Source organism: Hippopotamus amphibius, chromosome 13 (genome assembly GCF_030028045.1).
Source record: "Hippopotamus amphibius kiboko isolate mHipAmp2 chromosome 13, mHipAmp2.hap2, whole genome shotgun sequence".
Lineage (NCBI taxonomy): Eukaryota > Metazoa > Chordata > Mammalia > Artiodactyla > Hippopotamidae > Hippopotamus > Hippopotamus amphibius.
Window position 1 is genome coordinate 91,401,655 of NC_080198.1, and position 19,469 is coordinate 91,421,123.

Consider the following 19,469-nt stretch of genomic DNA (forward strand, 5'->3'; position numbering starts at 1 on the left):
ACTTTCACTGCCATGATATGAGTGACAAGCCTTTGCCAAACATAACATGGGATTAGCAGCCTGGTCATATTTCACCCCTTGGCACAATCCCTGTCGCAACAGCTTAGAGGTATTTGATTTTCCAATTAACTGACATCGGCCACTGAAAACCAACACACCACCTCACTCTGCACACAGTTTCCTGGGAAACGCAAATAGACAATGTTGCCAAATTATCGGGAATTAAGACAGTTTCTCTTTGCAGAATTCAGGAGATGCAAGCATAAGGGAGTGTGTTTATTTACCAAAAAAAAAAAAAAGCAAAAAACAAAAAAACCCCAAAACCAAAACAAAACATTAAATCATAAACACACAAGCATTCCAAAATAATGACACAAATGCTAGCCCCATCAGTACATGCAACCCAAGCTGAAAACTAGCGCTGTCTCCACAAGATAGCGAGCAACTCATCTGGAAATGCCAAGGGCTTTGGGGACAGAGGAGGCTGAATATTGCCACAAAAAACAGAGTTACTTCATGTGCACACAACAGCAAAAGGTGTTACATATTCGTGAAAGTCAGTCACGTGATTTTTCCTTCACAAAAGCCTGGGTGATAGAAGGATTGCAGCACTATTTACAATAGCCAGGAAGCAACCTAAATGCCCATCAACAGATGAATGGATAAAGAAGATGTGGCATATATATACAATGGAATATTACTCAGCTATAAAAAGGGGTGAGACGGAGCTATATGTAATGAGATAGATAGACCTAGAGTCTGTCATACAGAGTGAAGTAAGTCAGAAAGAGAAAGACAAATATTGTATGCTAACTAACATATACGGAATCTAAAAATGGTACTGATGAACTCAGTGACAAGAACAAGGACGCAGATGCAGAGAATGGACTGGAGAACTCAAGGTTTGGGGGGGCGGGGGGTGGGGGGGGCTGAGATGAGGCGGGGGAGTAGCACAGACATGTGTATACTACAAGCTGTGGGGTAGATAGCCAGTGGGAAGTTATTGTATGGCGGGGGGAGTTCAACTCGAGGATGGAGGATGCCTTGGAGGACTGGGACGGGGAGGGTGGGGGGACTCGGGGGAGGGTGGGGGGGAGTCGAGGGAGGGAGGGAGTACGGGGATATGTGTATAGGAGCAGATGATTGAACTTGGTGTGTCCCCCCAAAAATAATAAATAAATAAATAAAATTAAAAAAAAAAAAGATGATTAGAGAACTTGACTGCTACTTTTTATCAGTATAGAGGCAGTAAGAGCTTGGTGACTTGAGGCATCCACTGACTGTTTGCTCCCAGGCAAGTTATTTATTCCCTACAAGACTCAATGTTCCCACGTGTAAAAGGGGGCTGATAATGGGCCCCACCTCCATTGGCTGGTGTTGGGATTAGGTGAAGTCATACCTGCAAAGTACTTAAAACAGAGCCTGGCACAAGCAAAGTGCTCAGCAAATTTTTATCTCCATCATGGGTGTAGCATCTTACAAACAATGATTTCTATTTTGTTACCTTCCAATCACAGGTTCCAAATACGAGGACAACCCACTGCATTTAAATTCTTACTGCACATAAATAAGAATAAAGCACAGTTCCAAGCCCTGCCCCAGTGAGTAATCTCCTTCTCATAATGTTCCCACCCAAAGACACACAATGCCAAAAATCTCATGTGTGTCTATGCACATACTTCATTTACTTTTTATGTGTTAATATTCTAAAATCAAATAGTCCACAGGGAATATGAATGGCGAATTCAAAGAGGAAGTTTGAAGCATATGCTTTAAATAAGTGAAAATACTCAAAATCATGGGAGAATTATTTTTCACTTCCACACTTTTGAATCTTTTGATGTTTATAGCATATACACATGTTATCTATTAAAAAATAAGACCTGGAACTAACCCTAACAAAACCCATAGCAAAAAAAAAAAAAATTACTTCTTTATTTTCTCAGCATATTCAATAAAGTGACAACAAATTGTAATAGGGAAGAATTCTGTATTCTATTACAAGTTAATCACTAAAGGGATGTTAAAGTATACGTAATGGCCCATCTCTGGGAACCCTGCCTCCCTGGAAATGGGCATTAAGCTAAAATACCTTTGCTTAGCTCACAGAAAACATCATGACCAGGCCCGCTGGAGAATGACAGCAGCGAGAAGAAATGAACATATCCCCTCCAGAGGCTGACCAGAACCAGGAAATGTTTGACTTTACTTCCTCCCCTTTCAGTACAAAAGCAGCCTGAATTCTAACAAAGGCAAGATGGTTCTTTGGGACATGAGTCCACCATCTTCTCGGTCTGCTGGCTTTCTGAATAAAGTCACTTTTCCTTGCCCTCACTACTCATCTCTCAATTTATTGGCCTGTTGCGTGGTGAGCAGTACAAGCTTGAACTCAGTAACAACATGATAAACTTTATATAACTTAGCATTTGTATACTTATCTTCTAGACAATTTGTAGAAATGAGAAGTGGCTTTGAAAAGCTTGCTCCTCTCACAGATAATGCTGGTTTAAAGAAAGGTGCTTGCTAGTGTTTCAGGATTAAACTATCATCTTTCTAAAGATAAAAAAGAAAAGAAAAAGATTTCTGACAAAGACCATAAAAAAGACCTCAAATAAAATTTATAATTAGCTCTAATGATAGAGAGGGCTTCACAAGTATTTGACTCATTAAGCAGATATTTTCTCAAGGCTGAATACTTTCAATAAACAACTCCAAGGCAAAGCTGTAGATGCTTCTCGTATAGCTGATGAGATTCCGGCCTTGGAAAGGAAGCTTGTGAGTCTGACGAAGTGAAGGACCACTGGGATTAAAAACTTTGAGACTGTGTGGGTTAATTTGCATGTGATGCAGATTCAGGGCTGGAAGCAAAATAAAATGTACTACATAAATAATCAGACTTCATTGAGAGATTTTCCCAAGGGAATAATAGACACTGCCTTAGGGCTTTCAGGAATTTTCAGACCACAATTTGGTAGAAGTAACCTCACTGGTGAAAATTTTTCTCCAAAAAAGCTTGAAAATGTTGCTCCAAACACACTTCGATTAGCATGTAGATCACTGCTCTGTTCAAAACAGTGAACAAGCTTGCTGTTTACAGGCTCATATTTATGTGATTGAATTGGATTCTAAAAACAAGAGACAGGAGAGAGAATTATTGGTGCCCTGAACCTCACCTGAGCCATGAGCTCTCTTCAAATCTGCTCATTTCCCCCAAATTGATAGATGTAACGCAACAGCACCTGCCATTGACCAAGGAGACTCCAAGAAGCCTTTATTGTTCATGTCCTTTATTTTTTTGATGAAAGGTAGTTCTTCAAAGCACTACTTTATGTATCAAAAGAACTATGACTATATGTTGCAGTGGAACTTGGAGAAAATTTGAACATCAAACATGAGATTTCAAAGGAATTTCATGCTTGTGGCAGGTTACTTTGGGCCCCACCAGAAACTTTCGAGAGGCTGACTCCTCAGATATCAAGGGATATTTAGGCAGAAAAGTTACAGGAAGTAGTGCAAGATATGGGTAGTGACATTGAATTTGAACTCGTATTTTCCAGTAATTTCAGGTAAGGCATGTCTTTCCTTTCTTCCTTTAGCATTTCTTCATTGGTTCAATACGTAGTCATGAAGCACTTCCCTCTGCGCTGGGCAGTACGTCAGGTGCGACCTCAGGCTAGGAGTCTCACCACTAGAAGCCTTCCTTGCTTCACAGGCATCACTGGAATAGAGCCTTCCCGGGGGCAGTTGTAAGGAGTCAATGAGATCCATCTACGCATATTTTTATGTTTAGATGTGCAAGCACCCTCACAAGTGCTCTATACAGAAAGCCAAGACAGCGTGTGCTCATCAGCATGGGATCTGGGGTTAGACTGTCTTGGTTTGAAACCTCGTTCCATGACCTGCCAGCTGCGTGCCAAGGTGCAAATCACCCAATCGCTCTGAAAAATGAAGACAATCCTAGCATCTCGCCCATTTGATGGATGTGAGAATTAAATGAGATTATGTTTGTACGGATATGAATATACACACACGTGCATATATATGCACACATATATGTAAACACTCACATACACGTATGTGTATGTATGTATATATAGTTTAAAGTAGCTTCGACACACAAGAGCCTAATAAACTTGATTCACCGTCACTGTTGTTAGTCATCTGCTTTTGTATGACCTGGCCCTTCTGGGTACCTAGTCCAGGAACCAGCTCTGGCTGAAGAGCCCTCTGGGGAAGTGCCTTCAGTGAAGGTCATTCCCGATTACCAGCTGGACCACATCACTCCCAAGCTTCAACACATCAATGGTTGACAGCACCCCGGGCCTCAGGACGTGCTCCCTACTGAGCCGACCAGTGTAGGCTCAGCTCACCCAGGCCTCTTAATGTGAGCCTGTCTGCCCAGAGCCTCCTAAGTTCCTCTTCTCTGGGCTAATGTCTGTTTGTCCTGCTAATCACAGGTGCACATCCCAGAGGAAGCCTAGCCTCCTCTGTGCTCCCTGCCCTGCCCCTCCACCTCAGTCTTGGCTGCGTGCCCTCCTCAGAGTTCCCGCCAGCCACTGTGTGGTGCCCTGTCCTGGGTCCCCCCTCCCCGCCAGATTACAATAATTTGGCCCCTGGAGTGGTTCTCTTCCACCTGGGAAATCTACTCAGGTGCAGGCAAAGGGTCCCACCCATCATTTTCTTCCCAAGGCTGGCACATTCCTTGGCCCAGACAGTTTTGAAAGAATGAAGGGCCAACTCAAGTGCTGTAAAAAGTAAATCTCCTAATTGTTTTAAAACAATGATTTATTTTGAACCCATAATGGTAATTCCCCGCTTACGCGCTTTCAAACTCACTGGGTTATACTCTGAAATATCTTTTATTTTCTACAGATCTACAACATCATCTTCTAAGGATGGAGATTTGTCACCACTAAGTATAAATGAACACCTGGCTTCAAAGCCAATTCCGCCAGATGAAAGAAAGAGGACTGAGGTACCTAAAAGGACCCATGCACAGTTAAATCCTTTATGAACTTTTTCTCACGGAATTTGCATCTCATGGAATTTGTGAAGTAGGTGTCATCAGGCTCATTTTACAGGTTAGGAAAGGGAGATCCGAAACGTGAAGTCACATGTCCAAGTCCACCAAGATGGAAGACAGAAATTCTTGGCATTTCAACTCAGGCTTGCATTTGTGGAATGATTCTACCACTTGCAAGTGTGGCTACTTGGAAAGAAGCAACATTCCTCAGTCTGTATAAAATACGGCATTGAAAGTGTCTTGTATGTATGCAATGGGGGACTTACAAATTCAGCTGTTGAATGAATGCAAAACATTGCACAACATTATCCTATATCTCTGTGCACAATGTGTACAGACACATAATTTCAAATCTGTACACATATATGCAATGAAAAAGAGATTTATTGAACCATATGGGAGGGGAAAAAAAGGCTGACTCAAATCTCTGCCATGTCTGTAAGTTTAGAAATGGTAAGGTAATTCCATTTACTTAGCGGATTTTTTAAAATTTCCTTATATTGTTGGAGAGCTCCTTTTCTCCCAGGTAGATCTGGAATCTGAGGGCAAATGACCCCACATAGAGCAACTTAAAAACATTTGTTGAAATATAATGAAATGGTTCCAAACCACCCTGCTCTTATAATGAAATGGTTCCAAACCACCCTGCTCTTACGTGACAGTTCCATTTTCCACCTGGTCTATCACCGCTCTGCTCTGGGATGTTGGCATCTGTCACATGACTCAGTGTCTGGGGGATGTAGGCAAATAGATCATCTGTCGCACACTGGTGGAGAAAGGACTTTGATAATTGGTGAATGACACTTGCACTACAGATTGGTAAAGAACTCGCTCCTCTCAGCGCCTTCAAAGAAGCCCACGGAGGCTACTCTGGCATGGGGTGACCTCCCTTAACAAATATAGCACAGTGCTTACAAACCCAGACTCCACAGCTGGAAAGCCTGCGTGCAAGGGCTAGTCAAGGACTGTGTGAATGAAGATTGGGCCTCAGTAAATACTCTGCATTACACTGAACAACCCCTTTACCCCTGCTCTGCTAGGGCTGCTGCTGCGACTATTACTATCACTGTTACTTCTACACTTCCTCCTCCTCCCCTTCCTCCTCCTCCCACTTCTCCTCCCCTTCCTTCTTCGCCTATATTTCCATTTTGTTATGTTTGTTACTATTTGTGTCAAAATTATACAGGCCAACAATTCCAAGAATCAAATTGTGCTCTAAGTTTTGTTACAATATAGCAACAATCCCTATCACTTTCTCCCCAATTTCTCCCTCTCCATCCATTCATCTCTCCCAGGCTATAACTTTGGTATTTAGCTCCTTATCTCAAAATGACAGATGTATAGGACTCCTTGACTTTTCAATTTCCGGCTCAATCTGCTGGCTCTCCACTACGGCAGATGAGTATACAGCAGTCTTTCCTTCATGTGTCCCCACGAGACACACTCATCTTCCCATTCCCTCACTTCCCCGATGGGGTATTATTGTATTTTTGGTTAGGTCAATTTTCAAGGGTTAGGTGATTATGATTAAGTGTGCTACACAGAGATGATTCATATGGTAAAGTCTACTATATGCAATGTCCTGTCCAACACTTTCATCCCTTGGAGTTAAAAATTATCTTCTATTTATTGTTGAGTTTTTTCCCTAACTTCTCATTTATTTAACTTCAGATTCTTTACCAACTAATTAGTCTCTCAGGGCGGCCAGATATCTTAGGAATTCTATCAGCCTTTCTTCTTGAAGAAGTCTCTCCCAGGGACTTTTGATCCTACTCCAATCAGAACTGGTCATGGTCTACACCTTAAGCACAGCTGACATCTTTGACCCACCCATCATCCTGCAGATTTCCTTTGACTCTCTCTCTTCCCTCTGGAGCTCAAGCTTTCTGTACTCCATTTCTTCTCCTTGATTTAGGCCTTCATTTTAGTGGAGTCCATGTCATTTTCTAATAACTACTTGAGAAAAGGTATATGAGAGATATATTTTTGAGACCTTGAATTTGTGAAAACATACACCTCAGATGTGATTGATTAGCATGTTTCCACTGCCTTCTAGAATTTTTTTTAAGATTTATTTTATTATCTATTTATTTTATTTTTGGCTGCATTGGGTCTTCGCTGCTTTGTGGAGGCTTCCTCTAGTTGTGGCGAGAGTTGTGGTGCACAGTGTTTCTCACTGAGGTGGCCCCTCTTGTTGCAGAGCACAGGCTCCAGGCACATGGGCCTCAACAGTTGCAGTGCATGGGCTCAGTAGTTGTGGCTCGCGGGCTCCAGAGCACAGGCCTAATAGTTGTGGCAGATGAGCCCAGCTGCTCTGAGGCGTGTGGGATCCTCCCAGCCCAGGGATAGAACCCGTGTCCCCTGCATTGGCAGGTGGATTCTTAACCACCATGCCACCAGGGAAGCCCTGCCTTCTAGCATTTGATAATCTGAAACTCTTCTGATTCCTCAGCCTTTATGGTCCTGTTCTTCTGGGCAAGCTTATTGGATCCGAAGTTTGTTTTGATGCATGTCTTTTCTAGTCATTACACTGTATCCTTGGTGGACATTCAACATGGAAATTCATAATTTCAAGTCCAGGAGATTTTCTTTATTTCTTTGCTGATTTCTTCCCCTTTGTTTTCTCACCTTTCTTTCTTTCCTTCCTTCCTTCCTTCTTCCTTCCTTCTTCTCTCCTGCCTAGCCCCCCTTCCTTCCTTCTTTCCTTCCTTCTCTCTCTGATATTGAACTTATTGCACTGGTCCTCTAATTTTCTTATATTTTCTTTTTGTCTTTTTATTCTACCGTGTAAGGGATAGCCTCGACTTTATCTTCCAATGCATTTATCTTTTGAATTTTTCATTGCTACTTTTATATTTTTAATTTATAAGAGCTCTGATCTGATGTGTGTTCTTTGAATTTAGAACATAATATTTCTTCTTTTACAATTCCAAAAAACTTTTTATCCCTCTGAAAATACTGATCATCGTGATTTTGACAGTTTCATCTCCTAGCAGAGTTTCTGTTTATTCCAAGCTTTTTTTTTTTTTTTTTTTCCATTTGATTGCATGGCTCTCACTATTCATGTTAGAAGATTTCTCTGGATGTCTGATACTCTTTGGTTGTCACTAACCTAGCAGGGACCTTGAAGCAAATGATCAGGGCTTGCTGACTGTGAACTATACTCCAAGGGTCTCAGGGAACTTCCAAGGTCAATCTCTTTCCTCTTGGCTCAGCCACACCCTCACTGAAGTCATTCAAATGTCCAGCCTGGAGGGTGAAGGCCTGAGTCCAGCTGGAAGCAGGGAGGGTGTGTTATGGCAGCATCTGGTATGGATGGGTCTTTTTAGTCAGGCTATTTTTAGTACTGTATCCCAACTCAAGAGGCTCGATGTCTTTCAGTCCAGACACTCTATTTTGTTCTCTTGAGGGAACCAACCTTCAGTCTTCTGCTTGGAAGAGGAAAGGGCAGCCATCCAGTTACTCAGAATGGGTAAGCAATTCGGGGCTTCTCGATATGTCTTAAAAGGCTTTCAAACCATGCACCTCATTTTAGCCTCTCTTTTACCCCCTCTTTGTCCTCCCATCAGTGCTGGTAACTGTCCAATCCTGAGCCTTTTGGGGGATTCTTTAGTGCCTATCAATTCATGGTTCTTCCCAGGGACGACTTAAAATTTAGTTTCTGGTGTCCTAAACCATTTATTACTCTCCATCTTCTTTCTAATCCCCCTCTCCACCATGTTTTGCTATAATCTCCTCTTTATTTTTTCCCCATCCTTGTGAATTTACTATTTTTCAAACACTCCTTACCGTTATTTTATGGAGATTTTAGAAGGTAGAAAATATGTGTGTGTGTGTATGTGTGTGTGTGTGTGTGTGTGTGTGTGTGTGTGAGCTTCATCTACAGTCTTTACCCTGAAGTCCAAGTCTTTGTCTTTCCAAGCCCTCCAAAATTGTATAAGTTAGAAGAAGATCCCCTAGGCGCAGTGCAAGACCATAGGTGAACAGATTTGGAGCCACTCACACGGGCCCCTCCTCTGTGGTCAGAGAGAAGACTTCATTAATGAAACCATTGCTTTCTGAAGCCTCTTGCTGGCCTCCTGCTTCTGCAGTCAAACTTGCCTTGCTCACCAGGTCGGATGCAGTGGTGCTGCACACATGCAGGGAGAAGCAAAGGCCCAGAGGAAGCAGCAGAAACTCAGAGCTTATATCCAAAGCCTAGAGTCAGCACTGAAGCTTCCCAAGAGGAAGAAATCTTCCATAATGCACAGCATTGATTTCAAAGTAAGTAAAGGAAGAGAGTAGAATCCCTCACATCCCAAACTCATGCCACTGTGATCTTTCTAACCTGATGCTGGAGGGACAGAACATTCCAGCCTCCCAAAGACACACCAGAATGGAGAAGCAAAGGCCAACCACATCTCTAAGCAGTGGGGTACCAGGAGAGGAGGGTACACAGGCAGTGAGAGTGTTCCACCTTGATGCAGGTGACAGTGGAGTAGGCTGTCTGTAGAGAAGGTAAAAGCAATCATAAAGTTGTTCTGCTTTTACGATCTCCATGCTGTACCACTTCTAAAGAATGTCAGTGAGAAAATACTCTCCATGGCTGCAGACTCCTCCCATCACACCCTATCCCCCGCATCCCTCTAGCAGCCTGGTTACCTGTGGATGATGTGGTACCTCTGCAGATACTCCAGGGCCAGGGCCAGCTCGCAGATGTAGAGCTTCACGGCCCCCTCTGTGAAATGTACATTCTGCTGCAGGTGATAACGCAGGTCCCCTCCCAGCAACAGGTCCACCACCATGAACATGTCCTCCTCGTCCTGGAAGGAGTACCTAGGAGCACCAAGGGGCAGAGAAAGTTAGGGATGGAGATGATTCCAACACCCTCAAGACCAATGCTCCCATTTTACACAAGAGCAAACTGAGGCTCAGAGAGTGATGCTGCCCAAGTCACAGTACCCTATGACAGAGCACACCAGTCCTCTGGTTCTGGCACTTGAACCAATACTGGACTCCAACATGTTGCTTTGTTTTTAGTACACGCTTTAATTAGATGTTGTCAGGACTTCAGTAGCTGGTCTCCAAAGCTGCAGCCCCCTCTCCACACATCCCCCTGTCCTCCCCACATGTTCTGCCCCCCACAGGAGCTTGTTTCTGCAGCCTTTGAAGGCAGTGATGGTTTGGTAAGACACGCCCTGGCTTTAAGGGAACTGGCAGTTTCTACTCACATTGCTTATTTGAACCCGGCCACAGCCCAAACCCTATGGAGAGGCCACAAGAAGGAAAACCAAGGTGCTCTGCTCAACAGCCCCAGATGGGCACCCAGTGACAGCCAGCGCCAACCGGCAGCTGTGGGAGTAAGCCACCTTGGGAATTTGGATATTCTGCCGCAGTCCCAGCTGACATCACAGGGAGCAGAAGAACCACCCCAATGAGCCCAGTCAACTCACAGAACATGAGATGATGAAATGGCTGTATTTTGAGCTACCAAGTTTTTGAGTGTATTTTTTTCCCAAAACAACAGAAAATGCACTTAGGCCTTTTAAGGACCGAAGAGCCAACATATAAACTCTGAGAGTGGTGTTAAACAATTGTAAACTAGAATCACATCATAAAATGTTCTCACATTCCACACAGAACCATGAACTATAATAAGGGCATCACGGAATGACAGGATGTTGTGCTGGATGCTTAGATCTGTGTCTCAGGTCCTTGACTATTAGACCTGGGCCAGACAGGCCATCCCCCTTGTTTGACGGAAGAGGGAAGAAGGGCCTCAGTGAGCCACTGTCAGGGTGAAAACAAACACCTCCCCCCCCCCCCACTCTCATTGAGCTCTTACAACTTCACACTATTGTGATGTGTGCGAGCTGTGTTTCCCTGACCTGGGTGTGCAGACCCGGGGAGGGAGCCTGATTTGGCCACAGGAGAGGTGACAGACCATACGTTTACAGGATGGGGAACTCCAGGGGTGAAAGGAAACATAAATGCCATCTAGTCCCACCAGCCCCATATTACAGAGATTGGGATCCAGAGAGAGAAGAAATGGCTGCCCAAGAGTCACAGTTCTCCTTGTCTGTCTCACCTGCCATTTATATGGTCAGAATCAAAACCAGGAGGAGGGAGGCGATTTATTGTGACCGCAAACTGTAAATTTACCAGATGTTTACAGAATACCTGTCCTGTGACAGGCACTGGGCTGTGTGCTGGGGACACTGGGACAAAGCAACTGTCCTTACTCTGAAGGAGCACACAGTTCCCTGGGAGAGGAGGGTTACATCAACAGTCAGCGGTCATGCAGGGGGACAGGGACTCTAGAAGTCTCTGAGGGGTGCAGTGGGGCTTGTGGCAGGAGGAAGTCCGCTCTCCAGCAAGTGAGGTGGGTGGAAAGGTCTTTGCAGATGAAAGGTACCCTGGGTCTGGAACACACGGGGACTGTGACCCAGACAGAAGGACAATAAGAATCTTCCGGCGCTGGGAGTCCAGGACTCTGTAGGCTCTTGGGGACACTACCTCCCATCCCCCCATTTTCAGCATCTTAGCCACTGATGATCCAAGGTTGCTGACCCAGACCAGCTTCTTCCCTCCTCTTGCAGGCTCACTTCAGGGCTGGAGCAGTGGCTGCCTGCACAGGCAGGAATGAGGTGGTCCAGGGGCTTGTGGGGTTGTCCAGGGCCCCCTGGAGGGCACCAGCTGGATTTATATCTGGTTCAGGACAAGTGTAAGCTCAGTTTGGTATATGATCACTGCTCCAATGGATGCACTGCAGGAGTAGCTGGATGCCCACGAAGAGGTTAAAAAATAAAGCTTGCCCAGGAGCCTCGCCCAAGCTAGGCTCCCAGGCTGGGGGCACTGGCCTTTTCCAGACATGATTTTTCCTGGGTGGACTCTCTGGGCCCATGCGAGGATGGAGAGCAAAAAACAGACACTCTTGACACACTGGAGCCTGGAGCAGGTAACCAAGGTTTTCCTTAGGTGATGTGGTAAAAGCCACACTTCAATCTGTCTTTCAACATGGTCACAGCCATCTCTATTGGTTAACCTTTTCTCTTTCATGGGAACTTTAGAATAAATGTATCTGGTTTCTTGAAAAACTTTGACTTTTGTTGGAATTATGTTGAATTTACAAATTAAAGAAAATTCGCACTTTCATAATGCTGGAACTTTCCAACCTTTCCATGAGCATGAAAATATTTATTCTGATCTTCTTTTTATGTTCATGAATAAAGTTTTATAGTTTTCTACTTACTGGTCTGGCACGTATGCATGTCTATTCCGATACTTTAAAATACATTTTATTGCTATTGTGAAGATAATCTTTTAAAGTAAGGTGTACTAAATGGTCATTGCTAGGGGAAAATACACTCCAGAATTGCTGTGTTTATCTTGAATCTAGCAGCTTGGCTGACCTCTCAGTTATTAGTTCTAATACCTTTCTAGTACTTTTTCCACTCATTATATGAAGACGATTATGTATTCTATAAAACACTGCCATGTTTATATTCTTGCAATCTCTATGCCACTTACTTTCTCTTGTTTCATTTTACTATCCAAGATCTCCAGTAAAACATTGATTATAAGAGGTGATGCTGGGCTATTTTATCTTGTTCTGAGTTTAGTAAACTGTTTCTCCATTAAGTAAATTGTTTGCTGTAGATATTTGGTGCATATCATTTACCCAGTTAAGAAATTTGCTTTCTAGACTGCTAAGAATTTTTATCTAATGGGTTCAGAGGTTTTATTTTTTTTTAACATTAAACTGTCTTTGCATTTCTAGAATAAACCTTACTTGATAAACACACACACATATGTATATCTATTATATATATGCATGTGTGTGTATCTATGTATTATATATAACACATGTAATAATAAATATATAATATGATTATATTATATATTATAAATTTATAATGTATATATTATATACCCTATATTATTTATAATATATAATAACAATAAATATATGTTATATATAAGTATGTTATATATAACATATACTATACACACACACACACACATATTTTTTTCTTTACTGGATTCAGGTGTATTCATTTAGGATTTTTGCATCAAATGTTCCAGGTGACACTGGCTCATATTTTCCTACCTTTGTCCTCACCCCGTTTAAGTATCATGGTAATACTGGCTTTGTATGATGAAGTGATTTTTTTGGTCTATGTTCAAGAAGAATGTACAAGAGACATCATTTGCTTGTGGAAAGTCTGGTCTCAATTCCCCCATTTATGATTCACTTGGGATTTTCCCTCCTCACTTAAGGTGTACCTGTTGGAGGTGTCTGTTGATTCCTGCTCCTCCCTGTCAACAAAGAGATGAGAAAATGACTAGAAAGTTTACGCACATCCTCTGGCCACTGGTGAGGGTTCATCAGGTCCCCTCAGAGTGCTCCTGGGATCAGTGTGTAGATGCTGAGGGAAAAGCTTCTTCCTCTAGGTGTGCTCAGCTAGACGCTGTAACTGAGAGGCTGTCTAGACCCTGTTGCCCAAAATGAAGATAAGGCCTATCTGTAGGGTGAAGCTGCAGGGAGTCAAGCAGGGCTGAGAAAAAACAGAGAGACGCCCTGCTGGAGGTGAAGGCCCTGGCCTGTGTGGAAGAGCGGTCTGTCCCTGAACTTCCTATTTACATGGCAATGACTGTACTTTTTGATTTAAGCTACATAACACTGTGTTTCTGTCACTTGGAACTGAAAGAGTCATCTGATGTATCTTTGCACATATTTGCTACTGAAGAGAAGGGTTTAGATGCTCAAAAAGAAATGACAGGAATCAGCTGTAAAATGCCTCCTACAGATGCTCAATTTATATTCTAATAGTTGAGGGACTATTGAAACACTATGTTAATAATCAGTGAGTTCTGCATCTTCAATTCACAGCTAAACTGTCAAAGGGCACCTCATTCAATATTCCATCAGAACTCTTTGGAGGAGCAACATGAATTTTCAGGAGAGAAACTTGCAGACAGGAATGAATTCTAAAGAGGAAATCCAAAATGCAAAGAGAACAATAATTTAGGCAATAACGCAGGTCATGGCTTTTTCTTGCTGCAGATCCGTCGTCACCTGGGCCACGGACTCTACATTCCCCAGGAGACTCAACCCTATTATTGGAGAACAGAGAATGACCTTGCATTGATCTCTCCATAGTTTTGTGCTACTCCACAGCTCTGTGCCATTGTCTCTTTTGCTTCTTATTGGACTGGAATTATAATTATGTCCTCATGATCCTGTTGCATATTGTTATAGAAATGATGGCGATCATGAATGATTACTACACTTGATTGCAGTAATGCTGACCATGGAGAAATCTGGGTAATTAGGCTCAATATGCAAGATCAAAGAAGGTCAGCAGCTGGGATGGCATCAGTCCTGGCCTGGACATTGACATAGGCCAACATGAAGAATCCAACATCTGTTGGGATTTTTAAAAAATGTATTAATTTCCTACTTTACTCCAAAACAGATTAAAAGTGACTTGCAAAATACATATAACATAATACAATTGAAAATAAGTAAGCCACAGACCAAGCCAAAGAATAATAAAGGAATACAAGAAAATGGATGCAGGCAAAAATACCCCTGTCCATGCCCAAAGAACATGCCCGCTTACCTGAAGCAGGCCATCAATGCGTCTCTAACTTTCCCAGCAACCAGGGCAAAGTAAGAAACATGACCAGCTTCATGATTCAAGGGTCAAGGTGAAAAAACAAATCAATTGTTTACTTTTATGTTTCATATGTTTATTGCTGGCGCAGAAGCCGGAGGGAAATCTCTCCCACTGAATTCTTACAAAGATGGCATTCTGTAATGTGGTGATGAATGAGCTACAGAAAATAGTTCTGATTAGCACTGCAAGTTTAATGGGGGGGTTTTGTATGCTGTTCCTCAAGATAGGCTGAATGCATCAAAGTCCAATTCCATAAAAGCACAGCTACGTGGGGCAACAGCAAAGTGGCTTCGGTGTCATGTTCGTGAATGGGCTTTCTTAATAAAAGAAATGCTGGGGAATGGTCTCAGGGACTACTTCACAAATGTGAGCTTGTGTACACACCAACAAACACTCAGTAAGCTTCTACTATGCATCCAGCCTTGTGCCTGGGATTCAGTGGGAGAAGTTGCCCCAATAGGTCACCTGAGTTTGGGATAATTGTAAGGGGTCTGGAGTTTGATGCCCTGTGCCAGAACAAGTGCCCTAGACGATCCATTGCTGCATTTCCATTTTTTTGCCCTTGGCCATGGACTTACAGTCCCAAGGAGACTCACTGTTGCCACTCTCTCATTCCTACCTGCTCACTCACAACGTTCCCTAACCCCACCTCTCTGCTCTTATTCACGTACCCTTGCCAGTTTAGGGTAGTGGTTTCCAACCAGTGTTCCCGTGGGGACATCTGATGACATCTGGAGACATTTTGGGTTGTCGCAACTGGGAGGGATGCTACTGGCATCTAGTGAGTAGAGGTCAAGGGTGCTGCTAAACACCCTACAATGAACAGGATGGCCCCGAATGTCCAGTTACAGCACCTCATCCAGCACGCCCTCTCACTTCATCTCACCTCATCCAGTGCCTGGCCCCTTCAACCAATGGTGTGTTGTTAATGACAGGGGAGGTGTGGGAAACGAAAGGGACCTTCTGCAGGAAATCCTAAACCTTCTCAGTCTTTCAGCAGCTCAATGCCACTTGCCACTGGAAACAGATGCCTTTCTCTACTTTTCTTTAGGTAAAAGGAGTCAACTGCCCAGAGATAACTTTGTGGGGTGGTCATTCTGGAAGCCCTGGCAGAAGGACAAGCCACTTGTCTCCGACATTCACCTCCAATGTCCTTACTGTGTCCACCTGCAAGAACAAAGAGCCAAGCATCTCCTGAGACAATTTTCTGTCCAATTCAATCTCCAACGGGGAGCAGATAGAGAGGAGGTCTCACCAACCATGCTCATTTCCAGCAATTCTTGGAGGCTTAATATCCAGCAAGAGAGGAGCTAAAAATACTCTCTTAGACTAAGAAATCCAATAATGGGATGCTGGGCTTTCCATCAGCTCCTATCAGACAAACAAAAAGGAGCTTATCAAACCTGAACTGTACTTGATACATACACATTAAATAACATTCACAATAATAAGCCTTTTTAAAAAGTTTTTAATTTGACTTCAGCCACAAAAGTCGTCAAGCCAGTCAAACATGTCGGCCCTCACTGTTCTCACACTAGGCTGATTCTGTCCCTGTCTCCATCCCAGGAGATTACTGGTTAGTTTCCATCTGCCACCTGCAAGCCAAGTGCCATCAAAGAGAGACTCTCAAATGCCATCCAGCTCCCCAGGCCAAGGGAGCTTAGGGTAGAAGCAACTGTAGGATGATGCAAAGGCAAGATGCAAGTCCACGGCTGTCCCCACCTGCCAACCACACAGCGGGCTTTTGCAGACCCTAAACTGTCATCTCTTTGTGTCAATGCAGAACACTGTTCTTGTGGCTTAATAGTTTCATTTGATTTATAAATTAAATTTGTGCTTGCTTCTGCTTACTTCTAAAGGCTTTGCAGCACCTAACAAAGGAGAGGCAAATGTTTTGTTCACGTAGACAAACTGATTGTGAGCCTGGTTCAACCTCGTTCGCAGGACAGAGCAACAAATGCAATGCAGAATCGATAACCTGCTCTCACTGTCTGATTGAATGAGATGGAGCCAAACATCTCCCCTTGGGCTGAATTCCAAAAGAAATGTATAGTTTGTATTCTTTGCAAAGAGGCATGGAGTAAGAAATAGGAAGCATACTTTCACAGTTGTGGAGTGTTTCCTATGCACATTCCTATATTCATGAGAGATGTTGGTCTGTAGTTCTCTTCCATTGCACTGTCTTTTTGTAAAAATTTACTTATTTACTTATTTATTTTTACAGTAGGTCCTTGTGGGTTAACTATTTTTTTATTGGAATATAATTGCTTTACACGCTTGTACCAGTTTCTGAGGTACACCAAACTCAATCAGCTGTATTTATACACATATTACCATATTCCCTCCCTCCCTCAACTCCCCCCCACCCTCCCTGTCCCGGCCCTCTAAGGCATCATCTATCATTGAGTTGATCTCCCTTTGTTATACAGCAACTTCCCACTGGCTATCTATTTTACAGTTGGTAGTATATATATGTCTATGCTACTCTCTCACTTCATCCCAGCTTCCCCTTCACCCCCTGCCCCACCCCACCCCAACCTCATGTCCTCCAGTCCATTTTCTGGATCTGCTTCCTTATTCTTGTCTTGTCACTAGGTTCATCAGTACCATTTTTTTTTTTTTTTAGATTCCATAGATATGAGTTAGCATACAGTATTTGTTTTTCTCTTTCTGGCTTACTTCACTCTGTATGACAGACACTAGGTCTATCCACCTCATTACATACAGCTCCATTTCATTCCTTTTAATAGCTGAGTAATATTCCATTGTATATATATGCCACATCTTCTTCATCCATTCATTTGTTGATGGGCATTTAGGTTGCTTCCTTGTCCTGGCTATTGTAAATAGTGCTGTAATAAACACTGCAGTACATGTTTCTTTTAGGATTATGGTGTTCTCTGGGTATATGCCCAGTAGTGGGATTACTGGATCATATGGTAGTTCTATTTGTAGTTTTTTAAGGAACCTCCAAGCTGTTTTCCATAGTGGCTGTACCAACTTACAGTCCCACCAACAGTGCAGGAGAGTTCCCTTTTCTCCACACCCTCTCCAACATTTGTTGTTTCCAGATTTCGTGATGATGGCCATTCTGACCAGTGTGAGGTGATACCTCATTGTGGCTTTGACTTGCATTTCTCTGATGATGAGTGATGTTGGACATCTTTTCATGTGTGTTGGCCATCTGTATGTCTTCTTTGGAGAAATGTCTATTTAGGTCTTCCGCCCATTTGTGGATTGGGTTATTTGCTTTTTTGGTATTAAGCTGCATGAGCTGCTTGTATATTTTGAAGGTTAATCCTTTGTCCATTGTTTCATAGGCAACTATTTTTTCCCATTCTGAGGGTTGCCTTCTTGTCTTGTTTATGGTTTCTTTCACTGTGCAAAAGCTTTTAAGTTTCATGAGGTCCCATTTGTTTATTCTTGATTTTATTTCCATAATTCGAGGAGGTGGGTCAAAAAGGATCTTGCTTTTATATATGTCATAGAGTGTTCTGCCTATGTTTTCCTCTAGGAGTTTGATAGTGTCTGGCCTTCCATGTAGGTCTTTAATCCATTTGGAGTTTATGTTTGTATATGGTGTTAGGAAGTGTTCTAATGTCATTCTTTTACATGTTGCTGTCCAATTTTCCCAGCACCACTTATTGAAGAGGCTGCCTTCTTTCCATTGTATATTCTTGCTCCTTTGCCAAAGATAAGGTGCCCATATGTGCTTGGGTTTACCTCTGAGTTCTCTGTTCTGTTCCATTGGTCTTCCTTTCTATTTTTGTGCCAGTACCATACTGTCTTGATCACTATGGCCTTGGAGTATAGTTTGAAGTCAGGAAGCCTAATGCCACCCACTCCATTTTTCCTTCTCAAGATTGCTTTGGTTATTCGGGGTCTTTTGCGTTTCCATACAAATCGTAAGATTTCTTGCTCTAGTTCTGTGAAAAATGCCATTTGTAATTTGATAGGGATTGCATTGAATCTGTAAATTGCTTTGGGTCGTACAGTCATTTTCACGATGTTTATTCTTCCAATCCAGGAACATGGTATGTCCCTCCATCTGTTTGTGTCATCTTTGATTTCTTTCATCAGTGTCTTAAAGTTTTCTGCATATAGATCTTTTGCCTCCTTAGGCAGGTTTATTCCTAGGTATTTTACACTTTTTGTTGCAATGGTAAATCGGAGAGTTTCCTTAATTTCTCTTTCTGATCTTTCGTTGTTAGTGTATAGGAATGCAAGAGATTTCCGTGCATTAATTTTGTAAACTGCTACTTTACTAAATTCATCAGTTAGTGCTAGCAGTTTTCTGGTAGAGTCTTTCAGGTTTTCTATGTATAATATCATGTCATCTGTAAAGAGTGACAATTTTACTTCTTCTTTTCCAATTTGAATTCCTTTTATTTCATTTTCTTCTCTGATTGCTGTGGCGAACACTTCCAAAACTATGTTGAATAATAATGGTGACAGTGGACACCCTTATCTTGTTCCTGTTCTAAGAGGGAATTCTTCCAGTTTTTCCCCATTTAGAACGATGTTGGCTTTTGGTTTCTCATATGTGGCTTTTATTCTGTTGAGGTAATTTCCTTCTATGCCCATTTTCTGGAGAGCTTTTATCATAAATGGATGTTGAACTTTGTCAAAAGCTTTTTCTGCATCTATTGAGATGATCATGTGGTTTTTATCCTTCAATTTGTTGATATGATGTATCACGTTGATTGATTTGCATATATTGAAGAATCCTTGCATTCCAGGGATAAACCCCACTTGATCATGGTGTATGATTTTTTTAATGTGCT

General features: G+C 42.5%; 1 protein-coding gene across 2 annotated transcripts in view; it reads right to left on the reverse strand.

Moving 5' to 3' along the window:
* The window catches only part of STK32B (serine/threonine kinase 32B), a 359,771-nt gene that overhangs the window by 127,389 nt on the left and 212,913 nt on the right, over window positions 1–19,469 (reverse strand). For both annotated transcript variants that reach the window (XM_057705907.1, XM_057705906.1), the window contains exon 4: window positions 9,665–9,838. In XM_057705907.1, coding sequence (XP_057561890.1) covers window positions 9,665–9,838 — 174 coding nt within the window. The remainder of the gene's footprint in view (window positions 1–9,664; window positions 9,839–19,469) is intronic.